Source organism: Fistularia commersonii, chromosome 14, assembly GCF_037954325.1.
Source record: "Fistularia commersonii isolate RoL2024-O1a breed Wild chromosome 14, RoL_Fcom_v1.0, whole genome shotgun sequence".
In the NCBI taxonomy this organism is placed as follows: domain Eukaryota; kingdom Metazoa; phylum Chordata; class Actinopteri; order Syngnathiformes; family Fistulariidae; genus Fistularia; species Fistularia commersonii.
In genome coordinates, this window is record NC_141297.1 from 12,658,771 (window position 1) to 12,670,433 (window position 11,663).

Consider the following 11,663-nt stretch of genomic DNA (forward strand, 5'->3'; position numbering starts at 1 on the left):
GTCGCAGTAATTTCAAATATTGCTGGATCATGTTGGCTTTGTATTTTAAGGAATACAACTTTGTTTTCTCACCACTTTGTGATGCCATCTGATACATAGTATACAGCAAAGAAGGCCATAAAAAATGCCAAAGAGTTAAGCCTACTTGGACACTCGCAGTGAGTAAAATACACAAATACCGATGGTGTCTTTTTAGCCAATTGGTCTCATTAAGCTTCAAATTGAGATGCATGGTTTGGAATTTATCTTGACCACAATCTATTTATTCTTACTCAGGGGTGTCAAACTCAAATACACAGTGGGCCAAAATTGAAAACTGGGACAAAGTCACAGGCCAACATTGATATTTATTGAAAAAATCTTCCTCCAGATATAACAATGAACCTTTTCATATGGACCCAAAAAAGTTTTGCTCAAAAACTGAATATGGTACAAGCACACAAGGAAAATCCTGTTTTTTGTCTAAGTAGCAGGGTGCCATTATTAGCATAAGGTCGCTATGACTACTGTACACAGAGGAAAGGGCGTTTATGGGTCCTGTTGTGATTTTCGTGCCAAAACACTAGCAGAAAACTCTGGGATGTGTAGAATTAGTGGTACATGCACAGTAGACTATATCAGCGGGCGAGACCTAATAGTCATTTGGTATGGCTTTGCAGGCCAAATTTAATAACAGTGCGGGCCAAATCTGGCCCGCGGGCCAGAGTTTGACACCTATGTTCTAACTGCATTGAACAGACAGTTTACAAACTTGACTATGTCTCCTCCTTTGTTTGTCCAGCAATGTTCACAGAGGTGCCTCATGATGTCACAGCTCACAGGGGCCAGGATGTTGAGATGGCTTGCTCCTTCAGAGGAGCTGGAATGCCCTCCTACTCATTGGAGATCCAGTGGTGGTACATCAGGAACCACCTTGACTGGACAGACAGACAGCCCTGGACAACCAATGAGGCAAGTTTATAAAAGAATATCCACTCAAATCTTAACAAGTATAATATTATTAAAATGTGATAAGAGACAATAAATTAACCATGTTTATTTAACATTTCAAATTATCATCATGCTAAAACTGTATCTAATTATTAACCAAAACTGATCAAAGAGACCTGTATATGAATAATAACATGGGATCTTATTATTTTTGAGATTTGGATGATCTTACATTGTAGAAGTTGTTTTAATCCAAACTAAATTTTCACTTAAAAAAGGTTAGATGATATATAGCATTCTTATCTCGTTAGGATTCTGTACCATTTCTGCATAATGTTCAGAAAATAAGTAATGTGATCACACTTCTTGATTGGATTTGCAATTGTGTTTTTTTATGTGATAATAATGGAAGATGTGTGGATCTCTAGAACTGTATAATAAGTTGATTGTTGCTGTGTTGCTTCTAATAAAAAAAGATGACTGAGCCCATGAATGTTCAGTCATGACACCTGAAATTCATTGCCAGCTGAATAAGATTAATATTACTTTCACAATATGTATCTTAGTACATTCAACCATTGAAAATTTTTAAGTTACATTGAATGCAATCAATAATAGGAATCAGAGGTATTTACGTACTCTTAATCTATGTGTTTATTAAAAAGTTTATATTCAATATATAGAGTGTAAAACACTGAAAATTGAATACAAATACATACAGTTACTTTAAAGTTAGACAATTTGATAACTGAACTGATTTTTGCTATTATGTTAACAAATATGATTGTGCTTAGTGTGCTGTGAAGTTGGTGTAACTTTAATTGTTTAATAAAACAGATGCCACTTGACATATGTGTCACTATTCATATTGTGTTTCTGATACATATTTTTTATGGGGTCTCAGTCCTTAAATTGCATGTTTGAAAGTATTTGAATTCACTTGAATCTATATCCTGATTTATATATGGAAAAAGTACTACAAATATACAAACAAAAGAAACGTAATACCGTGTACGATATACAGAAAAACTAAGAAACATAAAATACATCAAAAGGCCATCACAGAGGTGTTTGAGATGAAATCCCTCCATAGACTTTAAACATCCCACAATTTTAAAATATCCGCTGTTGAAAAAATAAACTATTAAAAATATTAAGAGTCAGAGAGTCTGCAATTCTATCTTCTAGGTGGCTCCCGAGGATGAGATTCCAAAGGATGCGACAAAGATAAGTGTGAGTTTCTCTTTTTTTTTGCCTTGGATATAAATGACTGAGTGAAGGACAAAATTGGAATTTCTTGTTCCAGATGATTTGCTGTTGTTGTGGTTATGCCATATTATACATAAGCTTCAGATCGCCACCCAGTGCATTCGTTACACTGCACAAACACATTCACTTGGCCCTTGATGGTTTTGTAGAATCATTGCCAGAGTGCAGGCATCTATGATGCTCAGGGTTTCTCAAATGTCATCCTCGAGGGGGCACAGCCAGGAGGAGCATCATCTTAGATTCTCATTTAGCCACACATCTTTATGACTGCAGCCTTAATAAACGGTAACGGACAGGGTTGAAAGCGAGCAGAGCTTTTTATCTCTGGTCTTTACTAACACACAGTTTTCTTGCAACAAACTGGCGGTTCATTCTCCTGAGTAAGACAGCAAAGCCCCTCACTGACACAGAATTTGGATTGTTTCCTTTTAATTAACCGCAGACCTGAAGAAAATGCGAGGCCACGGCCACATTATCGTCCCAGCAGCTCCCCTCCCCTTGTTAAATTTTTCTGTGCTCATTTGACCATCAGCAAAGGACCTACAAACTGTAGCAATGGTGCACAAGCTACACCTTTGCAGCATAATGTAATAAGATACTGTGATACCATCTCCTCCCTAGTATGGCATTGGGAGATTATTTATCTTTGAAGTTATTACAATGTAAATTGGTGCAAAAACAAAACCCACTGTGCCAGATTACCTGTATTTGCCATTTGGTGCTCAGGGATATTTGCCAACTGGACGTTCGTAGTAGTCCCAATAGTAGGTAGACCTGTAAAATAATGGTGATGTAATATTTTCTATGGTAATCTAGTGAAAGTGACGCAAACAGATGTTTGATCAACAATAGAATGTTAGAGCGATGGTGTATGCAGAGAGTGCTTTAAATTTGCAGGGTATTGCCTAAAAGTGAGCACATTTCGCAAGTTCCCTTAGGGCTTAGCTTGATCTACTGCACCAGTCTCACCAGGCATCCACCATTGTTTTCTCTTATATGAATGTTAAAGCCATTAATGTATCATTTCAGGTATTACCATGTAACTGTCAATGCTGGTGTTATTCTAAGTAAGAGATCATATCAGCCTGTCATTCCTGTCACATCCCCCTCTGCTTCTATCACATGTCTGGTTTCTACCTGGTAAGAGGCAGTTTTTCCCTTGCCACTGTCACCAAGTGCTTGTTGATGAGAGAAGGGTGGTTTTATGTAAATAATTTCAAAGCTTGAGGTCCAGAACAAAGCTACATTTAAAGTGTCACAAGACAACTGGGTTGAGATTTAGTGGTATATAAATAAAAATTAATTTGACTTCATATGGCTGTGTGAAAATCCAAAAATATTAGCAATTTAACAAAATATATGGAGGTTTTCCGTCATCCCCTTAATGGTGAATTCTTGTCAAAATCTTCTTGTCATGGAAACTGAACTTCATTTTCTTCACTTGAAGACATTTCACCCTTCATCCAAGAGGCCTCTTCAGTTCTAATGTTTTGTTGGGGGTTTTCAAATATAACTGCCAGGGTTGGGGGCGGGTCTAAGTTACGAAGGCTTGTTATGCAAATGGAAGAGTTGATCGGCAGAAACCAGGTCAAGAGAGGTTGTTATGCTAATGAGGGTTTTTGTACGTTGGGAACAAAGGTACAAATTTGGGGGATTCACCTGGATTAGAATTGGAAAAGGTGAAGCCAAACTTCTCAGAATGTGAAACATTCAATCAAACATTGAACAAGGTGGCTTCTTTGACTCCTCTCTTAAACCATCTGTATTCTCTGGCCAATATGGACATTGCTGTCTTCAAAAGAATTGCCCTTCTTCAGTTATAGGTGGACTGTGGAGTCCTGTACGGAAGTGGTCGTTCAGTCCCCCCAATCTAGATGCTATCACAATCCTCAGTGCAGGTGACAGCATACAACCCATTTTTGACCTTATACCTAGACATTTTGTCCTTGGGGTCCGTGGGGTTTGAAGTATACTGGTATATGGTTTTTCAGAAACACCAGCAACATAAGGTATGACAATGATCTTCAGTTTCTTGTTGTCTTTCTCCCGTTCTATAGGCTTGCGTTTGGTGGTTTCCAATTTGGCAAAGGCCCAGTTAGGGTAGCCACAGGATCTTAGGGCATTCCTAATATGTTGGACCTTGGTCTTGCTGTATGTGTAAAAATGATTAATTAGTAATGACAGTATGTGTGTGAACCTTCCTGATGCAAACTAATTGAGCAACCATAAGAAACTGTGATTTTTACATAAACAAGGGGTTACTTCTGTTGAGATTACTGGTGTTGACACATGTAAGGAAGACCAGTTTGTGTGTGTGTGTGTGTGTGTGTGTGTGTGTGTGTGTGTGTGTGTACATCAAGACTTTTGAAACTATACGCCTGGAAAATCATCATAAGCTTCCTCTCAATGTAGATTTGAAATTTCCCATGGTAGATGCCATGACTGATTGATGATCAAAGTATTGTGTTGTGTTGAAAGTGTTGGCATGTACCATGTTTATATGGCTGTGGGTAATTTCAAAAGCATTAACTTGAGGCAGTAGTGTGAGTATCTTCCAATTGTTTAAAACCTGCAATTTGACGGGCATTAAAAAGTTGAATCCAATTGTAAGAGCCAACCTTTAAATACATAAGCAGATAAGATACTGCATTCTATATATCCTCGTCATTTATGCATGCAGACATGCATCCATCTCTAATACTGCAGGCTTAAGGTATTTGTGTGTGACTTTAAAAGATGGTGTAAATTCGATATTCAACTATCTGACAAGTGGCCTTGAATCTAATGATATTCTATGAATGTACGATTAAGAGGAAAATTAAGAAATCAAGAAAAATGATTACTAGTTTTCATATTTTCACAAACATTGTGTCTTCACCATTTCCTCCCTATTGATATCCCACAATACTGAATTTATTTCACCCATGATTGAGTCATGGATACCTTTCCAGAATTGACAACTAATTGATTATCAAAACTGTTAGTTTGAATTAGTCAGTGCTGAATGTGTTTGTATGATATATAAGACATATATATATATATATATATATATATATATATATATATATGTGTGTGTGTGTGTGTGTGTATGTATATATGTATATGTATCTATGTATGTTTGTGTGTGTGTGTGTGTGTATATATATATACACACACATATGTGTAATGACAATAAAGTTGAATCTAATCTAATATTTTGTAATGTACAATTTGGGGTTTGTTGCTTTGCTATATTTGTTTGTATGATGTTTGCTCTTGTCTCATATGCATGTGATAATTTGCATCACACTGAATTTAATGACATTGTATAACTTACATTTTTATGCGTGGATATAATTGCCTTCTTAAAACAATTCCCCAAGTAATTTTTCAAGATTCCAGAAAACACAAAAAAACTGAGCCATATGTTAAATAAGGGGTTGATTTTTTAAACAAAAACAAAACAAAAAAATAATAATAATTTTGCCAAAAAACTACTGAGGCAATCATTTTAAGATGAAGGAATGAATTAATGTATTATCCATCAGTGTCCATATAGAGCTATTGGTTAGAAATTAGCTTCAACTACAAATAGATTTGCATTTTACAGGTTATTACTTTTGTAGCTGTCAAATGCTTTGTATACCATATCTCTGTTACATTTTAACACACCTAAAGACACAATTTGGGAGGATGTTTACCACCAAATCATCAAACAGCAGAGACCATTCTGTTCACTTTTTTTTTTTCTGGGTTAATTGGAATATAAGGTAAGGAGCCGCTGCCCTGTGACAACTGTCTCACATAGGTGTTGGTTATCTTTTAGCCTTCCCTCCATCTTTTCAAAACTCTTACAGAGTAATACAACAATTATAATATTGTTTTTTTTGTCACTAAGATACTGATTCCAAATGTTGCCTCTGTGGACAATGAGGCAGGTAGAATTAATATTAAATTCTGCAAATGATATTTGAATAAATATATTTGTTGTCATATACAAAAATATTCAGAGAGAGCGAGGGAAGAAATAGATTTTATACACAATCTTAGTCTTTGTAGTTTTTTATTTTGTTGTTTGAGCCCTGGTTGGTGAAAGGACATCTTTTGTCTGCCATTTTCCTGACTTCTTGGAAAATACTACCCCTTTAATCTTGGGAATTTTTCACTTTCAACAGTCCTGTTCTCCTCTCTACCTGAGTATATCTAATAGAAAAAAAAAAGGCTTCTCTGTGGAGGTGAATATGATGAAGCATTTTTTTCTCTTTTTTTCTAATGTGAGAGTTTGCTGGTTCTAGCAGACGTTTCAGTGACATCACAAATGAGAAGGTTTTTCTAAGACAAAGTGAATACATTATGGACTTTTGGCTTGTACAACTCTGAGACAAACTACTGACCCGTGGACAGCTAAAACTTAAGGGCTCATAATTAAAATAGGAATCATTATAACTATCACAGTTTCCTCAGACATATTGTAACCTAATCCAAATAATGCTGACTTCAGAAAAAAACAGTGAGTGGAGACTGTTAAGAGTGAAGAGGTGCTCATCAGCAGACATTCTTTAACTTCTGGATAAAGCTAGACTTAATGTTTCCATGTCCTCCCAATAGTTGTGCTTAGCAAATTAGCATAAAAGATTAGAGATTTCAGTCACTTGTCAGGGAAGATGAAGCATTTCAGCATTCATTTATGAATAATTATGGAAGCATCACCAAACAACAATAATTAATAAGTAAATTAGCTATATGTATAAGACCAAGAAATACATTTCGATATGAAAAATCTCAAGAGTAAATGTGTATAGAACTGGTTGGGATATAATATTTAGAATGCTGATTAATAGCGACACAAAAGGTAGAAAAGTGAGAGGAGGGTCAATTTTCGTTTAGGGATTGTTGACTCTTTTCTGCCACATCTCAGAGACTCTGAGAGCGAGAGACTGCCTTTACAGAATGACTCCTGACACCATTTCTGGCGGCAGTACAAATAAAAGAAATGTAACTTTCTGCATGTAATCATACACCAAGTACCCCAAAGCATAACCATAAAATAACCTTAAATTACATTTAACTGAGCTATCCTTTATGTTTGCCTTTTCAGATGACCAGGACTTTAGAAAGTGTGCAGACACATTGATTTCAAGACTAAGAATGAGTGTGTGTGTGTTTTACACTAATGGACAGAGTTTAACAACGATGTAGTAGTTCGTGCGTAAATAACACGTATTGTTTTTCCATCATTTCTTTTGTTTTACCTTCCCCAGGTTGTGAAGGTTGTTGGAAGCAACATCTCCCATAAACTCCGCCTGTCTCGGGTCAAGTCGTCTGATGAAGGAACCTATGAGTGCCGTGTGATCGACTTCAGTGACGACGCAGGCACCCGCCACCACCGTGTCAGGGCTTACCTGCAAGTGGTACCAGAGAGCGACATTGTTGACAGTAACCAGAGCAACAACTTCCAGGTCCTGGATGACACCAAAAGAGAAATGAGATTTGGAGATGGTTTGGAGTCACAGAGCGCTGCCAAAGAACGTGGTCATGGCCATCACCAGAGTCACGGCCACCACCAGGAGCACAGCAAGCGAGCCTTGTCTCCTGCCCATCATGGCCACAGCCAGCAGCACAAGGCTGGCAGAGAGCTGAGGAAGCGGGACGTGGACAGTACCCACAGCCACAATGACTGCTCCAAGGAGCCCAGCTGCGCACTGTAGATGTCTCGTCACACCTGAGTAAAGAGTTGCACAAGGATTTGCATCATGTAATGTTTGTCACAGTACCAAAAGCTATTCTCCCCACACAGTGCAGGCCCGTACACAAGAGTCCAACACGTTGTACATGGGAGTGCTGTGCTGGGAATGTAGCTTTTTCTAGCAGTGTATGGGTCCGGGCTGGACGGCTCACTGTCTGTAAAGCCCGGCCTCACAACTTTCAGCAGGGGCGTTGACGTGTAGGTCTGGGAATTCTATTCTTTCTGGTCTTGACCATGAAAAAGGACTGATAAACTCACATACTATTGTACTTTAGATACTGTAAATGACACAGCCACTCTCATTCTTCACTGCCTTACTCCCTTAATTTATTCAACCTATTAAAATAGATAGATACCTTTTGTCAGTGAATCTCTACCCCTACAAAAATAGTTCGCACATGCCACTATACACGTGCCAAAATTGTAATTATTTTGCCAGTAATTGTGTCCAGGCTGATGTTTTGCTATTTAAAGTATTAAAAACAGAGCCTGATGAATATGGGATTTTGTAAACCTGGCACTGATATTTCTAATGAGAAAAATGTCTAATATCATTAAGTTGCCTGATATTTGATCTATATTTCAGGATTGCCATACCAAAGGTCATATCAACCCATAATAATGGTGAATAGTCTCTAACAACCAGCTGTAAAAGATGTGAACTTAACAAACCATATGTCCTAATATGACCAGATCTTAACGTCAAAGGACATTAAAATCTCTTACTGACTGTTGCATTTTAATATGTATTATTTTGACAGAACAACCTGAAAAATACAGAAACAACAAAATGGTCATGTCAGCCGACATTAGTTTTCTTAAACTAATTGTTTGCAATCATTCAACCAAGTATCTGTGTGTAGTCAACATTATTGCCTGGCTGTGACTGCTCTGAATGATTGTACAAAAAATATATATCAAAATATTGTTTTTCATATCAGCCATGTATACTGACACCTATATATATCTATAAAAGATAGATATCTGCTTGGAACATTGGCCAACTCATGTTGGTGGGGCTCTTCCAGCAGGATTAAATATTGATAATTGCTAAATTGCTTAAATTGTGGTAAAATCGCATTTACATAACTATAAATCAACAATATTACAGTTTACATTTGTCCCTGAGCATTTTGTGTTGATGTATTTGGTGCACAACAGATTAGTCATTTAGTCATTCAGGCTGAGAGAAATCCACTGGATTACATGAAGTTTATGTCTCTCCTAAGTAAGAAAAAAAAAACATTTTACTGTGGCTACTATTTGGTTAACAGTCCAGAATAGAATAAATTTGAACATGGTTCAAGATAGTTTGTCTTTTATTTGTATTTAATCTTAGATCCCTCTAAAGTTATTCAAATGCTGTGGCTCCTCAATCATTTAAAAAGCCTCAATCGTCTCAACAACAAGCCTCTAATCCACTTTGTATATACGACTGTATAATATGACATAAAGTGAGTGCATGTTCAGTCATTTTCTTTTTTTTCAGCCATAAACAAGTGTGTTAGTTTAGGAAAGCTTTTTTTGTTGTTGTATGTTTAGTTCCTCAAAAAAAAAAATAGATAAATCAGTTCTTTTTGGTTTGTATCTTTTTCAAATTAGAAAGTCCTGTCAGACTTTGTTTTGGAAAGTTGTTTTCTGTCGCTTTACTGCTCTCCAAAAGTGCTGTACAGACAAATGAATGACATTCTCTTCATAGCTGCTCAAAAAGGGGTTTCCCAAATGTATCTTAGTACTTAAAGCAGTGTGTCTTGAACTACTGTACTATGTGCAGACCTGCAAACATTCACAGTGTTTTACAGAATCAAAAATGTTGCATTAATTTAATGCATTTTCAGTGTGGAACAACCTGGGGGGCGATCAATTTTTTCTGCCATTTTTCTATGTCAATAATAATGTCATTGTGTACATGCTTGTGTGAAATGCAGGTCTTGTCTATGAAGTTACAGAAGAGTATCAGGCATTCCAGGCTATACGCAAAGACAGGATAGCTAACAGTAGAATAAACTTGGGCCTCTGGGCCATGAAACTGACAGGTTTTTCCTTTCAATCAGCAACTGATTTGATGTTTTGTCAAAAAAGAGACAGAGAGAGGCAAAGAGAGATCACTGTTGGTAAAAGGAAAATGTACAATTCTTCTAGAAAGTTTGATCTCACGCTACATGTATGCCTTTATGCAAATAAATAAATTGTCTATGAAACACGCTGTCTTTTTCCCCCCAAACAACAAAAAATAGGAAAAACCAAATTGAAGTAAAGAGTTTTCAGATAAATAATATCTACTCGACTATATGTAAACCCAGGGTCATGTGAGGGTTTTTTTTTAGTTCACAAACTTCTGGGTATTCACAGGAAAAATCTTTCCAATTTTCTTTAAAGAAATTAAGACAGGTTTTAAATGTATTATAACAGCTCCCTCACAAAAACAAAATAAACAAACAAAAAAAGGCTTAAAATCCCTGTTTTGAGTTTGCTTTTCGAGACTCAAAATACACACTACACTAAGTTGACGTCATTATTTAAATCTTGTTTTAAGCAGACGTGTTCACAGCAATGTCTCACCTTTGAACAGAGCTGGCTACTTAATGACAGATGAGATTTTCAAAAATAAAAACATTATGTATTTATATATATATTATATATATATATATATATATGTATATATATCTTTGTTCATGAGGAATATACAATATACACATTTTCCTGCAAAGTTTAAATGCGTTATTTGCTGTATTGAAAAAACAACTCTTCCCGCCCTTATACCAGCATTGGGTTGAGTAGAAAAACACATGTTTAATTTTGAGGTGAAATACTCCTGTAAGTCTTCATCAGGTGTAGTCTGTCTTCTAACCTTTGCACCATGGGCTTGTGTGTCATAGCATCCTTGTGCATTAAGGCAAAACAATATTGGGCACTTGCCTGAGTGTAATAGATGCCACCAAAGCTCAGCCCTTGTTGCTGATGACTAATGGTGCTATTGTCAGCACTGGCAGCACGATAAATAGCAGCAGTGCAGCAAGAGATAAAGAGGCGCTCTGCTGTGCTTGCTAGTGTTAAGTCAGGCAAGCTAAATACAAAACATGTGCAGATCTTGTTTCCTCACACTAGACTGCTCATACATTCATTATGTAACTACGAGGTGGGGGTTCCAAGTTCTCTCACCAGTAAGGTGAAATGATAAGGAGTATCTTCTGTTCCCTTCATTTGAAAAACCTCTGGATTGTTGTAGAGCGATAACTGGATGCCAAATAGCAGCAAAGTCCCATGAACCCAGTTCAGTGGCACTTGTCATTAGGGCAAGAGCTTGGCTTTCTAACATTCACCCCAGAACGTACCAAGTCTGTCTTCTGCCCTCAAAAAAATAATTATCGAAATCAAAAATCCAAGGTCAAACACTATTCAAAAATACATACATCTGTGCTACATCCTTTTGTACAGGAACCTCACATGCAACCACCTTTTATATCCTTATTCTTATTTAAATGTCTGTTTGGGAGAATAAAGTATAACTTAACCTATTTAAGGAAAACAAGTTTATCTAAAGGTTCAATTCTCTTCGGCTTGAACGGCTACAGTGTCAGTTTGTCCTCCTACTTTTGCAGAGCAAGGAATTGCAAAAGAGAGAGACAGCCAATGAGGAAGCAAAATATACCTGTGCTACATCAACTGGTTCACGTGGAATTAAAAAGGAAAAGGAATACTTGTAGACATAATTTTGGTTGAAGTTTGTCAAAATGCC

General features: G+C 36.8%; 1 protein-coding gene across 1 annotated transcript in view; it reads left to right on the plus strand.

Moving 5' to 3' along the window:
- The window catches only part of vstm2la (V-set and transmembrane domain containing 2 like a), a 51,975-nt gene extending 41,595 nt beyond the window's left edge, over window positions 1-10,380 (plus strand). Inside the window, exons 2-4 of the mRNA XM_086159708.1 lie at window positions 782-951; window positions 2,119-2,163; window positions 7,440-10,380. Coding sequence (XP_086015834.1) covers window positions 782-951; window positions 2,119-2,163; window positions 7,440-7,886 — 662 coding nt within the window. The 3' untranslated portion in view covers window positions 7,887-10,380. The remainder of the gene's footprint in view (window positions 1-781; window positions 952-2,118; window positions 2,164-7,439) is intronic.
- The last annotated feature ends 1,283 nt before the right edge of the window (window positions 10,381-11,663 follow it).